We start from the raw sequence: 21,225 nt of genomic DNA, 5'->3' as shown, positions 1-21,225 counted from the left end.
GAGGAATATTTCAATGTACGGACTTCTATCGCTATATTGGACTATATTGGACACCATACGGCACATCGGCGCACACCAGGCCTACATAAAAGGGACAATGTCAGACGCTGCATCAAAAGCTGCTAGTGATGCACAGACCGCAGCCAGGTCTAAACGGCGCACCAGCTTCACAGCTAAAGGATTAACGTTTTTCATTCAATCATGTCAGGAAAAAAGAGCCAGCAAGTGTAAAGAAGCTAAATATATATGAACCAGCTGCATGAATTAATGCAATCCTGGAACAATGTTACTGCTGTGGATTCTCTATTGAATAGACTAATAAAATGCTTTGACGAGGCTAAAGAATTACATGAAACCTTTTTATCAGTGGATTTGCCAGAGGATGAGGTGGAGAAACAGTCTAAATATTTTGATCAGAAAATAACTAATTTCAAGCTTCATTCGGGATGTAAAGAGCTGGTTATCTAATGCTGGACAGTCACATGAACAGTCAAACGGTAACCCTGCTGCTGAAAATCAAAGCAATGTTTCTGATGATATCCAGCCAGAGGACAGTGTCTCTAATATCTCATATTCAATAAAACTCTCAAGTATCTAAAACATCATCCACCACCTCTGCCGAAATTAAAGGACAAATGAAATAAATGAGATTAATGCAAAACTTAAGGTCCTGAAGTTAAGCTCCAAATGCAGCTCTAAAATTTCAGTTGGTATGAATTCATATGTTGAAAAGGCAGCGTTACAAAGGAAATCTGGACTAAATCCATATGCTGACCAGTATGAACCATCACAAAGACAAGCTAAACCTCCACTAGTCTGTCAAGCCAAAACGCTCAGAAATAATAGTTACCAGTTACAGATGCGCCGCAAAGCCAGACAACAATAACATAAATGATATATGATGCTCCAAGTATAGAACAGGAATCATATCCCACTCAGCCTAGAGACCTGGTTAGGAGTTGTCAGCATCTTTTCCCTGGAGGTGGATACCAGAGAGCAAAATCACTCCTCACTGAACACTTTGGCAGCAAACATAAAATTTCTTCTGTTTATGTGGATAAAATCTGCAACTGTCCCTCAGTTAAAGCTGAGGATGTAAACGCACTGCAATCATTTTCTTTATTCCTTTGAGGTTGTTCCAGTATAGTGCAGCACATCAAGTACATGAAGGAGTTGGATGTGCCACCAAACCTCAGGACGACTGTGATGAAACGCCCTTACAAGCTGCGAGATTAATGGAGAGATGCTGCATGTGACATTCATGGCCAAACTTGAAGCAGAGCGGTGTTCATAGATTTCATGAACTTTGTTGAAAAACAGGTCAGAATAGTTTCAGACTCACTGTATGGCAACATCCAGGATACATCTTCAACTGGTCAAGCAAAAGTGTCCACTCACTCAGCAGAGGCAGCTTACACAGTGTGTTTGTGTATCTGCTTGTTGTGTGTGGAGTCCTTCCAGCAGGTAAGAAACAGCTGCTGCAGTAACCAGTGTTTCTGTTTGTTGCTGATTGATTCTTTTTTCCTGTTAAAGGTGCAACAGGTGACACAGGTGTTTAGGTTATCTTCACCTGTTAGAATGCTCTTACTTGTGTACAGCACTTTGGCCAATGGCATTGATTTTAAAGTGCTTTATAAATAAAATCGAGTTGAGCTGAGTTGAGAATGAAAACGATATGATCATGAAAGTAGAATTTAGTATTAATACATCCTCCAGCTTAACAATTTTTGAAAAGAAAAGATAAGAAAATGTGACGTAATTTTTCACTGAGTTGGAGTTTGTCACATTGCATGGGAGCAGACCGTGTGTCATGTGAACAGGTGAGGACCGAGTAGCTGGACTCAGAGGCACGCACATGTAAACAACAAAACGAGCCTTTATTGTGGCTGAAACAAAGGCAGGTTATAGAAGTAAGGAAACTAAACTGGGAAAACTAACTAGGAACATGGAGAAAACAGGAACAAGACACAACCACAACAACAGCAAGAGTGACAAGAGAAAAGGGGAAGACAGAGACCATAGATGCACAGAGCGATAATCAGGGAACAGCCAACAGGTGGGGAGCACTGCTGAAATATTGGGTCATAATTTTAGGGGTCCTCATATTCCTTTTGGCCAAAAATTCAAACTCAATTAAAACCAAATTTTCCAAAAAAGAACCACTGGGATGAGCAGGTTCCAGTGCAGGCTGTGTACTGGATATCTTAGTTACACAAAACACAGACAATAACAGAATTAAGACTAGACTACACTCACACAGAGACAGAGAGAAGAAGAGAGAAACAAAGAGACAGAGAAAGATGCAGTAACAGGAAGAGAAGAAGAAGAGGACAGGGAAGGGAAGAACAAGAAGTAAGAGTGGGACAAAGAGCGGATGACATTTATATGTTAAAGATGGTAACTACCCACTTTCCTTTCATTCCTGCTGATTTACATAAAGTCTCAACCCCTGAAACTTGAAACCCAACCAATCACCTTTTGAGGCTCTGCCCACTCTCATCTCAAGTGGGCTAAAGAAACATATGAAGCCGGGATTAATAGAGCACACAGAACTTCAAATAAAAGGGGTTCTTTATTCTCAAAAAGAACGATTTTCTCTGGAGTGAAAAATAAAAGAAAACAGTTCAAGTGATGGAGCAAAAATAGTCAACTATACTGTGAATGGTCGTATAATACTAGTATAAAGCTCCCGAGAAGTAACTGCTTAAATGGCGCATAAATAGCACTGTTAGCACTCAACAGAGTTGTTGCAACGCAGCTAAAACACTCGGCAAAAAAAAAACAGTACATAACAAACGGCGGTGGCACTTCTAAAAGAAGACAAACAGAAAACCATGACGTCAGCAACATCATTTCAGCTCTGTACATAAAAATATAGTTCAGACCTTAATTACCAAAGATCTGGATTCTTCACTCATGTGGCCATAAAGTCGTCTTCTTCAACCAGTCTTGGCTCAAAACAAAATGTCCTCCTCTTCTGTTTTCCTCAGTTAGCATGCCAGCGTACTAACCAAGAGGTTTTTTCAACTTCCTGTACTTTTTGACCTCTGTTACAATAGCGCCACCTACTGACAAATGCAAGAATTACAACCAGTACATGAAATAAAAGCAAAGCGGGGTTTACAAAGCATGTTTTACAGGTACCCATTTTTCACCTGGTTACACATACATCACCACAGTACCTCAGTGGTTTACAACAGCTCTGGCAGATGTCATAATGAAGGATCTTCTTTCAATTAAAACCTCTGCTCTGCAAACACCTCTTTGACAATCCCCACATAGATAGGATCTATCCCCTGCCAATCTATGCTACACAAACACAAGTGGGTCTGCAGAACTCCACTTTTTGGAGCGTACCTGTCATAAGACTTCCTAAAATACAACATGAGGTTAGAAAGTCATGTGAACCAAAGATGTTCCTGCATCCCACCAAGGCCTTAACCACATATAAGTAATAGATATAACAGGCCTTACCTTTACCCCAGTAACCTCGAAGCATACAGTGATCATTAGTCCAGTGTGTGTGTGTCTAATATACTTTATTAAATTACATAAAAATAGTGACAGTAAATACCAATATCAGAGTGATAAAAATTCCCAACACAACATAATCACGAAAAAAAAAAACAGGGAAGTAAAACTAAACAGAGCACAAGAGTAAAAGGCTGACAAAGTAAAACAGAAAACTATTGAACACAGAGATAGAAATGCAGACTTGACACAGGAAGGCAGACACACAGAGGAACTGCACAGAAACCTAAACACAACACACAGGCTTGACACAACATGGGACAACAAGAATGAGGAAAACAGGAACCGAATACAAACAACTATATCAGAATTCAGAAAACTACAACAAACTAAGAATCTACACTGTAAGCAACTTAGAAACACCACTAGAAAAATCAAACAATAACACATTCAATACAAAAAACAAAACACTGGGAAAAGGCCCAGGACCATGACAGAGTTCTTCATTCCCACATCTGTCTGTTCATTTCCTCCCTGCAGCTCTAACAGCAGTGATCCAAACACAGCAGACTGTGCTGGCAGCAGTGGGAGAAGATGCTGAATTCAGCTGTCAGCTCTTGGAGACTAAAGACGTCCTTCAGGTCACATGGCAGAAAATCTCAGGTGATGTGGAGGAGAATGTTGCCACCTACAACAAGTACTTTGGTCAGAGAGTGAATGCTGGATTTACAGAAAAATTCCAGTTTAAATATACTGGACTACAGAACTGCTCCATAGTCATGAGGAATGTGACGGAGCAGGATGAAGGCTGCTATCACTGTCTGTTTAACACTTATCCTGAAGGCTCTCCGACAGGAAGAACCTGCCTCCAAGTCTATGGTAAAGACTTTTACCTTCTTTAAACAGACTAAACTTAAGCAAACAGACATAAATGTGTTAGAAGCTGGTGTCTCTGTGAGAACATGTTGATTCTTCCTCCTTCTCAGAGCTGCATGAACCTCTTCTTGATGTCAGAGAGTCAAACTCTCCTGCAGAGTGGGTTGTTTCCTGTTCAGCCACTGGTCGACCTGCTCCCACTGTGACACTCAGTGTCTCACAACAACACCTCAACTTCTCCCAGTGGACTGTCAGTGTGTCCAACACCAACACTACATTCACTGTCACCACTACAGCTGTGCTCTCAGGTTCACGGAGAAACAGCACACAGGTGGGATGTGCAGCACGAGTGCTCTCTGCTCCTCAGATAGAGGTCATTCAGGTCATTCCTGAGGTCATTATGGTGTCTGCTGTTGCTGCAGATGATGATGATGATGGTAAGAAACTCTTTTAAAGTCACGGATTTCTAGATCGATGATATCTGGATCAGTTTGAGTGGGCTCTAATAACAATGACATCAGTGTCACATTTTTCCTGCTTTTCTCACAGATTCCACTTTGATTATTGTAGCTGCAGTAGTGGTGCTGATGCTGTCATCGCTGTCCTGCTGAAAGAAAGAAAGAAACAAGAAGAGGTAACTTTCACGTTTGTCTCAATATATGTTTTCGTCTAATGTGTCTCTTCCTTTTAATATGATAATGATTTATTAACTCTAAGAGTCTACATGCACATCTATCCAGTAATCTCTGCAAATATTTGCAGCACTGACTTTAAATAGTTTAAATCCTTTGGTCACTCAGGGACCCTGAGAAGAACAAAACACCACAAAAATCAACCAGTGACATTAATGGTAAGAAAGCTTGATAATTATTCATGTTCTACATGATATTTATTGATTACTACTTTGAGAGATCACTTAACCTGTCTTTGTCTACGTATTAATTTTCCTTCCTCAGTTTACTAAACATCTGTGAACAGACAGCCACAAACATCTGCACCACAGACACAGACCAGTATTGGCAGATGTTTGATGGGTGGTTGCTCCCAAACCATCCTTCAGCATTAATGATCTCTTCACTGATGTCCACCTATCCAATACCATGTGCACTATTCCAGTTCAATTCAGTTCAATTTATTCATGTGCACCAAATCACAATAAAAAGTCATTTCAAGGCGCTTTATGAGTAAAAACCTGACAATAATTACATAAGAAACCCAACAGTCAAAATGACCCCATATAAGGAAGCATTTGGCGACAGGGAAAAAGGGAAAACTCTCTTTTAACAGGAAGAAACCTCCAGCAGATCCAGGCTCAGGGTGGGGGCGGGGGGCAGCCATCTGCTGTGACCAGTTGGGGCTGAGGGGAGAGAGACAGGACAAAAGACATGATGAGGAAGAGAGACAGAGATTAATAATAACTAATGATTAAATGCAGAGTGTAGAGTTTTCTCTGGATTCTCTGAATCTTTAAATACAGCAGATTCACAGACTGATGAGCCCCTCCTCGTCTTTACGTCTCTCAGCCTCAGCTTCCCTCTGAGGCTCTTTCAATACTCATTCATGTTTCTGACCTGTTGCTGATTAACCTCATTGGCTGTAAAATGTTCCAACAGGCTTTTTTAAAGCACTTTAAGAAGTATTTCCAGTCTTTTGTTGCTCCTGACCCAAATGATCTGAAATGTTTTGCTGGCATGAAATTCAAATGAATGCAGGTTTTTTTTTATGTCTTTGTACCATTTTTTGATGAGTATACATTTTAAATGTTAAACAGAATCCAGTTTTTTTAGAAATATGGTGTTATTGAGAGTGGTGATGATCTCACATTTTGATTTCATCTGAAGGATCCAAACACCTTTAATGAAGAAGCAGAGCGACGGGATCAGGAGGACAAACACTGAATAACAACAGACCAACAAATGATCAAAACCGTCACCTTCACCAGCACGAAGATCCAAGCTGTGACTCATAAACACAGCTCAGAGTAACACACTGTAACTGATTCATGTGAACATTCAGGAAGAGGAACAAATGACACTGAGCCATGAGCTCAGAGAAGCTCCACTGACCAAAAACTGTTTCTACTTTGTGTTCATGATGACACAGTTATGATAAATGAGCAAACCGTTAGCTTACAATATGAAACACCTTAAGGTGACTGCTTTTGATTGTCTGTTTTAATTTAATTTATTTAATTTTACTTTATTTATTGCCTTTTAATGTTGTGTTTTATGCTCAATTTTTCTGGATTTTAATGTAGTTTTCTTTTGGAGCTGTATTTTTACTGTACAGTACTCAACTCCGTAGTTTTAAATGTGTTGTGTGAATAAATTTGTTCTTGAATGTTGTAGTGATTTGGGGTTATATGAATAAAATAGAATAGAAATTGTTCCCCTTCAGTTTCTTAATTTTTTTATTTAAATGTAATAATTGTACGTTAGTCAGATGGTAGTTTTGATCTTGTTTTTTAAACCATGTTCAGTATTTTCTCTCCCACAGCCGTGTTGATGAAACACTTTGACTTCTCTGTAAATCCAACCTGTAGTCCAATCATCGATACAAGTATTTTGCGTCCAGTCTTGTTTTTATTATATATGCTGCCGTTGGGAGGGATTTTTGAGAAGTATGATATTTCCTTTCATTGTTGTGCTGACAACATCCAAATTTATCTCCCTATTAAATTGGATGCTTCTGTCCGGCTGCAGCCTCTGTTTAACTGTCTTCATGATGTTAAAGTCTGGTTAACACAGAATTTTCTTACCTTAAATGAAAACAGGACAGAAGGTTTTGTGTTTGGAAGTCATATCCCTGTGGATAAGTTAGCTGATATCCTTGGCCCTTTTGCTTCTTACTGCTCCTCGACTGTCAGAAACTTTGGAGTGTTTTTTGAACACAGTTGTAAAGACCAGTTTCTATCAGTTACTAAAGCTAAATCCTATCTTCCTCCAAAGCACCTCGAAAAACCTATTCATGCTTTCATCACCTCTAGATTGGACTACTGTAATTCTCTGTATTCAGGTCTCGAACGATCATCTCTCCATCGTTTGCAGGTAGTCCAAAATGCTGCTGCACGTCTTTTGACAGGTACTAGAAAGCACGAACACGTCGCTCCAGGTTTAGCAGGTTTACACTGGCTCCCCGTCCAGACTCATATTGATTTTAAGATTCTTCTACTTACTTTTAAAGTCTTAAATGGAATGACACCCAGCTATTTGTCTAAGCTGCTGAAACTGCATAACCCTAAAAGAGCACTGAGATCATCTAGCCATGTGCTCTTAGTGCAACCGAGGTCTCGTTTTAAGTATGGAGGGGATCAGGCTTTTGTAGTCGCAGCCCCTAGACTTTGGAACAATTTCCCACTTTATATTCGTACTGCTGAGTCCATGCAGTCATTTAAATCCTCTCTAAAAACTCACCTTTTTACCTTGACTTTTAACTCAGATTTAGTTTGAGTCCCATCAGGTTTTATGTTGTGGTGTCTCTTGTTTTAGTGTGTTGTTAGTCACTTTTTATTGCATCGTATTTATTGTATTTCTTTGTTTTTATGTTCTATGCTTTATTCTATTTTATTGACCTATGGAATTATCTTGCTTATTTTTGTAGTTAATCTAGTAAAGCACTTTGGTCAACAATGTTGTTTTTAAATGTGCTATAGAAATAAAATTGACATTGATATCGACAAGCAGCAGATGAAAAGAGATACAAAAAACATTGTCTTATTTTGTAGACCCACAACCATGTTTAGTGAAGGTAATTAGCTGGAGACAAAGGAACAACATCAGAATAATAGCTGACAAACCCCTGATGACATTCACTGACGCAATCATCTGTTCATTAACCTCTCCCTTAATTAAAATTTATATTTTGATCTACATGAATGAATTTCATCTTCTCAGCAAATGTTACACAACCAGCTTTGACCTTTGAGAGGCTTTCATGATTTCTTTTTAAAAACAACTTGTCATGTGTGTGTTTGCTCAGGCTGTTTCTTAGTTTTGTTTTTGCTGATAGAGATTATTGGGAAATCCAAGCAGTAATCTAAATCTGTGTTGTCATGACACGTGGGTTTTGGATTTGATGATGTGACACTCAACATGTGAGAGTTCCTCGAGACTCCATTAAAAAGGAAGTGATTTGTTTTTATTCAGTTGTTTTTCAAGATCCTCCTGTCAGTGTGTGCACTGCTTTTTTTCATGTAGCATATACATATATTTATTCACAAAAATAAATATATGTATACATATATGTTTACTTTTTTTTTTTAATCAACGGGGGACTGCAGTTCAGCTCAACCTTTGTGACTTCCAACAATGATGGTACACGATGTGTTTGTGTATCTGCTTGTTGTGTGTGGAGTCCTTCCAGCGGGTAAGAAAAAGCTGCTGTAGTAACCAGTGTTTCTGTTTGTTGCTGATTGGTTCTTTTTTCCTGTTAAAGGTACAACAGGTGACACACGTGTTTAGGTCATTTTCACCTGTCTGAATAAAAACTGTTTGATCATGAAGGTAGAATTTAGTAGAAGTGCTGAAGCTCGTCAGTCTTTGAGAAGAAGAGATGAGAAAAGCTGAATGAACCTTTGTGTGCTGTTGATGTTACTGAGCCAGTGTTTGTGGGTCTGATGGACCTCCACAGTTTGAGGTTTTTAAATCAACACAGCCTTAAAGATTTATGTAAAAACACTTGTGTGCTTTATATCAATTGCAATAAATACACACCATATTGAAGGTTAATATTTGGTATTTACCTCTGTTAGACTCCATCTTATAATAAAAGGTTTTTTGTGATCGAATGTAGCAAAAACAGAAAAATCATATCCTTCCATCATAACTGAGATGAGTGGAAAATAACATGATTATCTTGAACAAATATTAATGAAACAAAGTGTGTGATCATTGCTGATGTTTACTCCTTTGAACTGAAGTAGAAGTAGTACAGATTCATGTCAGTCTATACAAATACTACTACTAATACTTATTCGTACTGTACCAGCCTTCATAACTTATAAACAGCCAAACAGCATCAGGTGAATGTACACAAACCAGTATTAATGTTTTTTAAAAACAAATACAACCAATGCTTTTTGATAAGCTCTTGCATTTGCTTTCTTATAAAACTGTAATTTGTGTTTAATCAGGTTGTTTAATCTTTTTTTGAGGATCTGTTAGAGTAGCGTGAACTGCAGGAAGAGAAAAATTTGCTTCCCTTTTGTAGTGAGCTTTGGGCTTGGTCATGTAACAGTATGGAAAGGAAAGTAACTGGATCTTTCTTTAGTTTTTTAATGAATTCTTCTCTGGACCACATGAGGAATGGGTTCTTGTGCAATCTATGCCAATATTTACTGAGTACAAAACTTTTACATTGTTTTCTCTCAGTTTTGTATCCACAGAGGTCTGCAGCTGAGGGAAAACTTTGCCACTTACAACAATGTTGGTACATGGTCTGCATGTGTATCTGCTTTTAGTGTGTGGGGTCCTTGAAGCAGGTAGGAAACAATAACCAGTGTTTCTGTTTGGTGCTGATTGTTTCCTTTTAACATTAAAGTTTAATTTCTTGTCAGTATAAAAGCTTCTGCTTGTCTTTGAAAAGGAAAGATAAGAAAAGCTGAAATAAATCTCCTTCTTTCATCGACTTTGAGTTCCTCATTCAAACATCTAAATGTTCATTTCCTCCCTGCAGCTCTAACAGCAGTGATCCAAACACAGCAGACTGTGCTGGCAGCAGTGGGAGAAGATGCTGAATTCAGCTGTCAGCTCTTGGAGACTAAAGACGTCCTTCAGGTCACATGGCAGAAAATCTCAGCTGATGGGGTTGACACTGTTGCCACTTACAACAAGTACTTTGGTCAGAGAGTGAATGCTGCATTTACAGATAAAGTTGAGTTTAAACATACTGGACTACAGAACTGCTCCATAGTCATCAGGAATGTGACAGAGCAGGATGAAGGCTGCTATCACTGTCTGTTTCACAGATACAGTGAAGGCTCTCTGAGAGGGAGAACCTGCCTCCAAGTCTACGGTAGGCTGAACATTTCCTTTAACTTATTTAATGAGCAGCAGCATCAGTCAAGAAGAAAAGTGTTAGAAGCTGATTTCTTTTTAACAGCATTCAGTACCACTCAAACGTTTGGACACACTTTGGTCCAGTCTTTTGGCTGGTACTGTATTTCTGAGAACATCTCCTCCTCCTTCTCAGAGCTGCATGAACCTGTTCTTGATGTCAGAGAGTCAAACTCTCCTGCAGAGTGGGTTGTTTCCTGTTCAGCCACTGGTCGACCTGCTCCCACTGTAACACTCAGTGTCTCACAACAACACCTCAGCTTCTCCCAGTACAACACTGTCAGTGTGTCCAACACCAACGCTACATTCACTGTCACCACTACAGCTGTGCTCTCAGGTTCACGGAGAAACAGCACACAGGTGGGATGTGCAGCACGAGTGCTCTCTGCTCCTCAGATAGAGGTCATTCAGGTCATTCCTGAGGATGATGATGATGATGATGATGATGATGATGATGATGATGATGGTGAGAAACTCTTTCAGCCACAGATTTATGGATGAATGATCACTCTGTGATGTTGATGGTTTTACCTGTATTTCTAATAAGTTGCAAATACTTGGATAGGTTCATGTTTTAGGTTTAACTGGCAGTTGCTCAGTGTCACATTTTCATTTATTTGTCTTGTAGATTTGACGTGGATCATTGCGTTTGGTTTGGTGATCTCTGTTTGTGTTGCTGTTGCTGTCGTCATATGTAAAAACAGGAAAAGGTGAGTCTTTCAAATGCTGTCTGTGTTGATCTAACACCTGTATCTCAGTCACTATGGTAACATAACTCTTTGGTCTGATTCCTTCACTCTGAATGAATGAAGTGGTCTAATCTGCATTCAAACACAGACATGACTGATACTTGTGTCATATTGTTATTATAAATATACTTTTCCAGTTTTTCACTGATTCTGATACAGTACATATCGGCTGTCTAGTATGTCTAGTAGACAAATGATCATTATATACTTAGTGTACAGTACTTACTACTTCTTCTTGTTATAGGAAGTTTGGTACATAAAATAAAGTCTTAATACAGAAGAAACTGCAGTAACATTTTGTTTCAAAGAAATTTGTTTTGTTTTTTGGAAATAGGGTGATATTGTTGCGTATGATAATAAACTGACATTTTGTTTTTTGTTTTTTTCCTGAAGGAATAAAACCCCTTTAATCGAGATGGAGAACAAGGGGATCAGTGAGTGCTGAGTGACAGCTGAAAAAAAGAGCACCTAAAGCTGCCGCCTTCACCAGCAAGAAGACTTGTGCTCTAACAAACAGCCAGTGAACACACACTTCAGATTAACACACCATAATTGCTTAATTAATTTATGCCAAGATAGTTGACTTTAAGAAATATTCCAGTCATAAGAGCTAAATGCATCGAAGCTAAAGGAACAAAGCTTTAATGTCAATGTAGAAAGATTCAAACAAATGACACGTGAGACATGAGCGCTAAGAAGTTTCTACTTTGTATTCACACAGATGTGAAACATGAACAATCTGTTACCATTACTTTATGTACCATATACCTTATAATATAAAAACAGTTGATTTAAGGTGTTTTATATTATAATATAAAACACCTTAAATCAACTGTTTTTATTATCTGTTTTTATGTTATTTATTGTCTTTTAATGTTGTGTTCTCCATTTTTCTGGAGTTTAGTGTAGTTCTGTATATTTTTAACAGACAGCACTCAGCTCTGGTGTTTTAAATGTATTATATCAATAAATGTGAGCTTGACTGTTTGGCTGATTTGGCGTCATATAAATCAAATTGAATAACACTTGTTCCTCTTTGTTTTCCTGATTTATTTCTTTTTTATTTTAAATGTAATAATTGAATGTTATGTATTATATGTTATGAGTTTTTTAAGCCATGTTCAGTATTTTCTCTCCCACAGCCGTGTTGATGAAACACTTTGACTTCTCTGTAAATCCAAACTGCAGTCCTGTGAAAAACTAAACACTCTTCATGATTTAGCAGGTTGTTGAACCACTTTTAGCAATAATAATGTGAAGTAATATTTTTCTGTGACTTCATCAGTCTGTCACTTTGCTGTGGAGGAGTTTTGCTCCACTCTTCTTTACAGCGTTGCTTCAGTTCATGGAGGTTTATTATTTATCTCTGAAGCTCCCAGCTCAGCATTTCAGTCAGGCTGAGGTCTGAACGTTGACTGGATCATTGCAGCACTTTGATTCTTTCCTTTTTCAGTCATTCTGTTGTAGATTTGCTGCTGTGCTTTAGCTGCTTTAGCTGTGTATAATTATGCTGTGTTTTATGCAAATCACTGTATTGAAGTGCTTTAGATTTTATGTGCAATAGTGTTGCAAACTTAATTAGTTTTTGTTTTTCTTTTTGTTTTTGTAGTGGTGCTATTTCTGATATTATATTATTATTTACATATATGGGGAAAATTCACACAACATATGTGAGTCTCTTTGTGTCCTTCAGTGATGTCAGCTTTGATTAGAGGAACGTGAAGCAGATCTTTGTGACTTCAGACTTTAACATCTGACACTAACATTGTTTTCAGATAAAGCTGAAACTGCAGTGAACACAGAATCTAAAATAGAATCTAAACCAGTGCTTTTATTGTTCAGTCCTGTAAATTTGTAGCAGGAGAGCTGAAGCGATGATGTCGCTGCTTAAAACGAGAGCTGTGGAAGAAAGAAAACAGACTTTTAAGGGAAACTTGAGTTTGAAGGTGCTGAACTGCTGCTTCATGGTTATCAGGGAGTTGGAGGATGAGGGCTGCTTCTGCTCTCCTTTGATTCAGTGATTCAGTGGTAGAATTAATGATATTAACAGTGACACACTGCATCTACATATGTTACTAACACAGAGGACTCCTCTGCAGCAGAGGCACTAGAGTTCAGAGGCATCACTGTAGTAGGAATGAAACTGTAGCCCCCCCAGTGGGTGAAATGAGGTACACAAAAGATTTTGGAACCAGTTCCTCATTGTGCAGAAACACGATCCTGCTGGTGTTTAATGAAGATAGTTAGAAGGGGACAAAGATACAACATCAGAATAATATCTGACAAACCTCTGCTGGCATTCACTGACACAGTCATCTGTCTGTTAAACTGTCCCTTAATTAAAAGTTTCATTTTGATCTACATGAATGAATTTCATCTTCTCAGCAAATGTTACACAACCAGCTTTGACCTCTGAGAGACTGAGTGTGTGCAGTTTGACAACAACCAGTTCATAACTGAGGGGACAAATACTTCATGTAAGGTAACCTTTTTGTTTTCATGAGCTCGCTTTGAAAACTTGTTGTGTGTGTTTGCTCAGACTGTTTTCAATTATCTTTATTTGAGGATCTGATACAGATTATTAGGAAATACGAGCAGAAATCTAAACGTTTCTCTTGCATTTCACTTCCTTCTTCTGCAGGTTTTGGTTTTGATCATGTGACACTTAACATGTGACAGCTTCTTCAGACACCATGGACAAAAGAATAAAAAGCATGAAAAGGGAAGTGTCTTTTTTTTTTAATTAAGTTTCTTTTCCAGACTCGCCTGTGATTGTATGGTAACGTATGGCTGCGCTGCTTTCTTTGTAGCGTATGCATATATTTATTCTTACATCATTTCACACCCACAAACGGTCCTGTTCAGCTCAGCCTTTGTGACTTCCAACAATGATGGTACACAGTGTGTTTGTGTATCTGCTTTCTGTGTGTGGAGTCCTTCCAGCAGGTAAGAAAAAGCTGTTGCAGTAACCAATGTTTTTATTTGTTGCTGATTGGTTCAAATGGCAACAGGTGACACACATGTTTAGGTCATTTTCACCTGTCTGAATGAAAACTGTTTGATCATGAAGGTAGAATTTAGTAGAAGTGCTGAAGCTCGTCAGTCTTTGAGAAGAAAAGATGAGAAAAGCTGAATGAACCTTTGTGTGCTGTTAATGTTACTGAGCCAGTGTTTGTGGGTCTGATGGACCTCCACAGTTTGGGGTTTTTAAATCAACACAGCTGTAAAGATTTATATAAAAATACTCAACACATCTATAATTTATTCCACCTTCAAGAACTCCAGACCATATATATGGTTAATATTTGGTATTTACCTCTCTTATAATCCATTTATTGATAAAACTGTCATTTCTTTTTATGATAAAAAGTAGCAAAAAAAAGAAAATTATATCCTTCCATCCAATTGTAACTGAGATATGAGTGGAAAATAACATGATTATCTTGAACAAATATTAATGAAACAAAGTGTGTGATCACCGCTGATGTTTATTCCTTTGAACTGAAGTTCAACAGATCCATGCTTACAGTGTAAAATCTCAGTGTTATTTTATGTGAAAATCAGAATCTGAGGCTGAAATATGAATAAATCGATTAATTTGCCTGTTGATAAACATGAAAATGGATCCCACAGATCTGAACGTCACACAACGGTTCTCTGAGCCAGAGTTCCTCATTTCCATGTCTGTCTGTTCATTTCCTCCCTGCAGCTCTAACAGCAGTGATCCAAACACAGCAGACTGTGCTGGCAGCAGTGGGAGAAGATGCTGAATTCAGCTGTCAGCTCTTGGAGACTAAAGACGTCCTTCAGGTCACATGGCAGAAAATTATACCCAATGAGGAGGAGAACGTTGCCACCTACAACAAGGATTTTGGTCAGAGAGTGAATGATGGATTTACAGATAAAGTTGAGTTTAAATATACTGGACTACAGAACTGCTCCATAGTCATCAAGAACGTGACAGAGCAGGATGAAGCCTGCTATCTCTGTCTGTTCTACACTTATCCTGAAGGCTCTCTGACAGCGAGAACCTGCCTCCAAGTGTATGGTAAGGACTTTTACCTTCTTTAACCAACAACAGTTGACTCAAATAAGTATACTGGACTCCAAAGGTTAGAAGCTGGTGTCTCTGTGAGAACATGTTGATTCTTCCTCCTTCTCAGAGCTGCATGAACCTGTTCTTGATGTCAGAGAGTCAAACTCTCCTGCAGAGTGGGTTGTTTCCTGTTCAGCCACTGGTCGACCTGCTCCCACTGTAACACTCAGCGTCTCACAACAACACCTCAGCTTCTCCCAGTACAACACTGTCAGTGTGTCCAACACCAACGCTACATTCACTGTCACCACTACAGCTGTGCTCTCAGGTTCACGGAGAAACAGCACACAGGTGGGATGTGCAGCACGAGTGCTCTCTGCTCCTCAGATAGAGGTCATTCAGGTCATTCCTGTGGCCAAACAGACGTCTGATGATCGTGATGCCGGTGAGAAACTCTTTCGGTCACAAATTCATGGCTGTAATTATGATGTTTTTATCTAGATTTTAAATGGAAACTATTAAGTTGCAAAGAATTGAATACATCCACAGGTTAACTACCTTTGCCCAGTGTCACATTTTCATTTATTTGTCTTGTAGATTTGACGTGGATCATTGTGTTTGGTGTGGTGATCTGTGTTTGTGTTGCTGTTGTTGTCATCATATGTAAAAACAGGAAAAGGTGAGTCTTTCAAATGATGTCTGTCTTAATCTAACACCTCTATCTCAGTCACTGTGGTAATGTAACTCATTGATCTGACTCCTTCACTCTGTCCTGCAGGCGCTCTGAAATGAAGGCGGTGGCCTGATCTGCAATCAAACACAGAGATGACTGAGATATGTGTGTCATATTATTATAAATACTGATGTTTTCAGTTTTTTACTGAATCTGATGCAAACTGGCTTTATTGTATGTGTGTCTAGTCAACAAGTGATCATCGTGTACTTAATATACTGTATTCACGACTTACTGTAGCAAGTGTGGTATATGAAGTACTGTCATAATGCAGAATAAACTGCTGTAACATTTTGTTTCGTAATTACCAAAAATGCATTTTATCAAATGGAACAAGAAAATCAGCCAAATGTCTTTTTATCATTTTATTATTGTCAGCACTGTTTGTGGGTTATTTTTTATTTTTGTATTATAATTTTGAGTTTAGTTTTTGTTAAGGATACATTTATAGTTTATTTTTCTTTTCATAAATTTGAGTTCATTTTTTGGGTTTATGGCTGAGTAGATGTGAACTTAATCTATAAAAGTAGGTCAAGTGGAAGTGATGCTATTGGAGCACTGGAGGAATATTTCATTGCACGGACTTTTATCGCAATATTGGACTCTATTGGACACCATACGGCCTACAGACTCTGCTGGTGCACATCGGCGCGCACCAGGCCTCCATAAGCAACTTGCTGCATGATATGTGTGTCCTTGACATTGCATGAACTTTTAAAGTCAGTTTGCATTAAGATAAAAAGGACGATGTCAGACGCTGCATCAAAAGCTGCTAGTGATGCACAGACTGCAGCCAGGTCTAAACGGCGCACCAGCTTCACAGCTAAAGGATTAACGTTTTTTATACAATCATGTCAGGAAAAAAGAGCCAGCAAATGTAAACAAGCTAAATATATATGAACCAGCTGCATGAATTAATGCAATCCTGGAACAATGTTACTGCTGTGGATTCTCTATTGAATAGACTAATAAAACGCTTTGATGAGGCTAAAGAATTACATGAAACCTTTTTATCAGTAGATTTGCCAGAGGATGAGGTGGAGAAACAGTCTAAATATTTTGATCAAAAGGGAACTGTGGGCGCCTGCGTGGCTTAGTGGTGAAATCGGCAACCACACGTATGCCGCGCTGCGGTGCGCCACGTCCGGGCCTGTCGCCAATTTGCCCGCGTGTCTTCCCCTGTATCTTTCCCCCATTTCCTGTCTCTCTCCACTGCTAACAAAAGCCGCTGTGGCCAAAAATGCAAAAAAAAAGAAAGGCAACTGTAATTTCAAGCTTTATTCAAGATGTATGTCTAATGCTGGACATTCACATGAACGGTCAAATGACAACCTGCTGCTGAAAATCAAAGCAATGTTTCTGATGATATCCAGCCAGAGGACAGTGTCTCTAATATCTCATGTTCACTAAAACTTTCTAAATCCAACTCTCAAATATCTAAAACATCATCCACCACCTCTGCCAAAATTAAAGGACAAAAAGTTAACATCTTCTAGAGGCAACGGAGGGAAAATGAAGGCTGGATAAAGAGCAGTGAAGGAAAGTAAAGGGACAACTAGCCTTAGTAACTGAACTAAATGAGATTAATGCAAAACTTAAAGTCCTGAAGTTAAGCTCCAAATGCAGCTCTAAAATTTCAGATGGTATGAATTCACATGTTGAAAAGGCAGAGTTACAAAGGAAATCTGGACTAAATCCATATGCTGACCAGTATGAACCATCTCAAAGCCAAGCTAAACCTCCACTAGTCTGTCAAGCCAAAACGCTCAGAAAGAATACAGTTAACAGTTACAGAGGCTCCGCAAAGCCGGACAACAATAACACAAACGACATATGATGCTCCAAGTATAGAACGGGAATCCCATCCCACTCAGGACACTTTCAGAAACATGCAATGTCAAAATGAGATCACTGTTTGTTAGTCCAGCAAACTTCAGCATCTACTTTGCCCATGAGGAATATTCCTGTGTTTGATGGTGACCCTCTACAGTTCAAATCTTTTCTGAGAGCCTCTGAAAATTGTGTGGAGGATAAAACCAACAACTTTAGTGACTGCTTGTATTTCCTGGAACAATACACAAGGGGGCAGCCTAGAGACCTGGTTAGGAGTTGTCAGCATCTTTTCCCTGGAGAAGGATACCAGACAGCAAGATCACTCCTCACTGAACACTTTGGCAGCAAACATAAAACTTCTTCTGTTTATGTGGATAAAATCTGCAACTGTCCCTCAATTAAAGCTGAGGATGTAAACGCAGTGCAATCATTTTCTCTGTTCCTTCGAGGTTGTTCCAGTCCAGTGCAGCACATCAAGTACATGAAGGAGTTGGATATGCCAGCAAACCATTGACTCACCTTTCAGAGTTGAAGATCCTGTTTTGCCAAATAACTTCTGTATCAACCAGCAAAGGCTGCAAGGTCTGAGATGCTACATTTAAACTTTTTGAATGACATGATGGTTCAAGAATATGCTGAAAAGGTTCCCGTGGATGAGCTGGCTCCAGAGGATGGAAAGGTGTGGTACACACCCCACCACAGAGTGCATCACCCCACAAAACAGTGTGATAGCAGGATGAAGGCTGTCTGTTTAACACTTATCCTGAAGGTGCTCTGACAGTGAGAACCTGCCTCTGAGTGCATGGTAAGGTCGTTTGCCTTCTTTAACCAGCAACAAGTAAATGAAACCAACATAGTGGACAGATTAGTTAATGGTGTAGTTTAACAGCATATTCCTAAATTACGTAAATCCTTCTGTCACTCAGAGCCCGAGAAGAAAAAAACACCACAAAAATCAACCAGTGACATTAACAGTAAAACAGTTTAATAATTATTCATATTCTACATGATATTTATTTATTACTTCTTTGTGAGATGATTTCATCTGTTTTTGTCTAAGTATTAATTTTCCTCCCTCCGTTTTCTAAATGTAAACAGACAGACACAAACATCTGCACCACAGACACAGACTAGAATCAGCAGATGTTTGATGGGTGGCTGCACTCAAACTTCATCCTTCAGCGTTAATGCTCCCTTCACTGATGTCCAGCTATCCACTACCATGTGTGCTAGTTCAGTTCAGTTCAGTTCAATTCAGCTTTATTTCTATAGCACCAAATCACAACAAACAGTCGCCTCAAGACACTTTATGAGTATTAAAATTACAGGGAAAACCCAACAGTCAAAACGACCCCCTATGAGCAGCACTTGATGACAATGAGAAGTGAAAAGCTCCCTTTTAACAGGAAGAAACCTCCAGCAGATCCAGGCTCAGGGAGGGGCAGTCATCTGCTGAGACCGGCTGGGGCTGAGGGGAGAGAGACAGGACAAAAGACATGATGAGGAAGAAACCAGAGATTAATAATAACTACTGATTAAATACAGAGTGGTGTATAAAGAGAGTAAAAAGAGGTGAATGAAAAAGAAACACTCAGTGCATCATAGGAAACCCCCCAGCAGCCGACGTCTATAGCAGCAGAACTAATGGATGGTTCAGGGTCACCTGATCCAGCCCTGACTATAAGCTTTATCATAATGGAAAGTTTTAAGCCTGATCTTAAAAACAGAGAAGATCCAAGCTGTGACTCATAAACACAGCTCAGAGTAACACACTGTAACTGATTCATGTGAACATGTGTAATTTCTGCCAAGTTAGCTGACCCTAATAAATATTCCAGTCATATGAGCTACATGCAGCGAAGTTGAAGGAACAAAGTTTTAATGTCAGTGTAGAAAGATTCAAACATTCAGGAAGAGGAACGAATGACACCTGAGGAATGAGCTCAGAGAAGCTCCACTGACCAAAAACTTTATATTCATGATGACACAGTTATGATAAATGAACAAACCTTTAGCTTACAATATGAAGCACTTTAAGGGGACTGCTTTTGATTTAATTTAATTTGATTTAATCTTTTATTTGTTGTCTTTTAATGTTGTGTTTCATACTCAGTTTTTCTGCAGTTTAGTGGTTTTTAGAGCTGTATATATTTTTTTTTTTTTTTTTTTTTTTTTAGCCTGTCATGTCTGGTAGATCTTGCAAGCAGAACTGTGATCTGAATGCGTTGTTGTGCCAAACATATTTGCTATTTCAAGATGAGCTCTATAGGTTCTCAATAGGCTCTTCTTGTTGTTGTTTTAACCCTTTATTTTATTTATCTGAGTTATTTTTCCACATACTATGTAACAGCCAGAGCTGACAGGCTGAAGAAGAGGAAAATAAAGAGAAGAAAAAGGGAGAGAGAAAGGGAGCAAAAAAAAAAAGGGGAAAGAGCACAAGTCTATTAATCAGATACTTCATCACTTTAACATATAAAAAAAAATACTATCAATACTTGCAAAAATAAATTTGTGTGTGAAAAACAAAACTAACAAAGCATGTTACGCACACCAACAATTTTGTTGAGTTGTGATTGAGTGGGCGTTTGTGTCTGTGTCATGTTTGTGTCTGTGTCATGGAACGTACTTACCAATGAGGGCAAAACGCTGCAGCTCCACCCATCAGAAGCCAGAGGCAGGTACGGAAAGCCCCCAGAACCCCAGGCCACCAGCAGCCCACCAAGGGCCAGGAAGACCCCCGGCCACTCAGTCCAAAGACAACCGCACACCTACCCCAGCAGACGGGAGAGGGTGGTCTCAGACGGAGCCCCCCCAGTCGAGGAGCGAGGGCTCCAGGGAACCCAAGGCGATGAGAAGCCAGCCCCCCCCCAGCGGCCAGCCCCCTGCACTGGCCGGCGGCAGGGCTCCCGGGCCCACGGCACCCAAGGACCGCCCGACCCTCCACAGAGCCCCCCCCCACGCCGAAGAAGCCAACGCAGCCCCGCACCGCACCCCCAAGGGGGGCAGGCCAGTACCCACGCCAGAACACCCAGCCCCACCCAGGAACCCCGAGGCACCCCCATCCCAGGGGGGTAGGGGGGAGGCGGCAACCAGCAAGGAGCGGCCAGGAGGCAAGGCACAAGGCCCAGACCCAGGTCCAGCCATACATACAAACACACCCAGACACCAGTGTACACATTTATACACAGATACTCATACATGCCCATACATACTTACCCACACACAGATATGCCATACATACACATTCACTCACCCACCCATACTCACGGAGACGGTGACAAATACACAAAGACACACATTCATCCATAGCTACCCACCCTCTGAAGGCGGGGCAAGTGGAAACCACCCCAGGGCCAACAGCGACCCCAGGACGCCACCAGCCCGGTCCCCAAGGAACCACCCGACCCCTACCCCGGGCGAGACGCAAGAAATCGGGTGTAAGATGACCCATCCACCCCTCCTCCTCCCCAACTT

The 21,225-nt window shown here is 39.8% G+C and overlaps 2 protein-coding genes and 1 pseudogene across 3 annotated transcripts; all 3 read left to right on the top strand.

The window, feature by feature from the left end:
- The first annotated feature begins 97 nt into the window (after positions 1-97).
- On the top strand, positions 98-6,699 carry LOC115798758 (OX-2 membrane glycoprotein-like; annotated as a pseudogene).
- A 1,850-nt stretch (positions 6,700-8,549) lies between these two features.
- On the top strand, positions 8,550-11,932 carry LOC115790925 (OX-2 membrane glycoprotein-like). 2 transcript variants are annotated; one of them, XM_030744943.1, is made up of 6 exons: positions 8,610-8,712; positions 9,717-9,826; positions 10,021-10,359; positions 10,537-10,866; positions 11,029-11,110; positions 11,543-11,932. In XM_030744943.1, the coding sequence occupies exons 2-6, from the start codon at positions 9,769-9,771 to the stop codon at positions 11,592-11,594; spliced, it is 861 nt and encodes a 286-aa protein (XP_030600803.1). In that variant the 5' UTR covers positions 8,610-8,712; positions 9,717-9,768; the 3' UTR covers positions 11,595-11,932. The 2 variants fall into 2 exon arrangements, with proteins under 2 accessions (XP_030600813.1, XP_030600803.1); XM_030744953.1 differs by lacking the exon at positions 9,717-9,826 and having other exon boundaries at positions 8,550-8,712.
- A 1,974-nt stretch (positions 11,933-13,906) lies between these two features.
- Positions 13,907-16,878, top strand: LOC115790936 (OX-2 membrane glycoprotein-like). The gene is made up of 5 exons (XM_030744966.1): positions 13,907-14,095; positions 14,859-15,197; positions 15,313-15,630; positions 15,783-15,864; positions 15,964-16,878. Exons 1-5 carry the CDS (start codon positions 14,038-14,040, stop codon positions 15,989-15,991), a joined length of 825 nt encoding a protein of 274 aa, XP_030600826.1. The 5' UTR covers positions 13,907-14,037; the 3' UTR covers positions 15,992-16,878.
- Positions 16,879-21,225: the final 4,347 nt, after the last annotated feature.

The sequence above is a fragment of the Archocentrus centrarchus genome, chromosome 2 (assembly GCF_007364275.1).
Source record: "Archocentrus centrarchus isolate MPI-CPG fArcCen1 chromosome 2, fArcCen1, whole genome shotgun sequence".
Lineage (NCBI taxonomy): Eukaryota > Metazoa > Chordata > Actinopteri > Cichliformes > Cichlidae > Archocentrus > Archocentrus centrarchus.
Note: the sequence above shows the minus strand (reverse complement) of the source record. Positions and strands in the feature narration are given on the sequence as shown.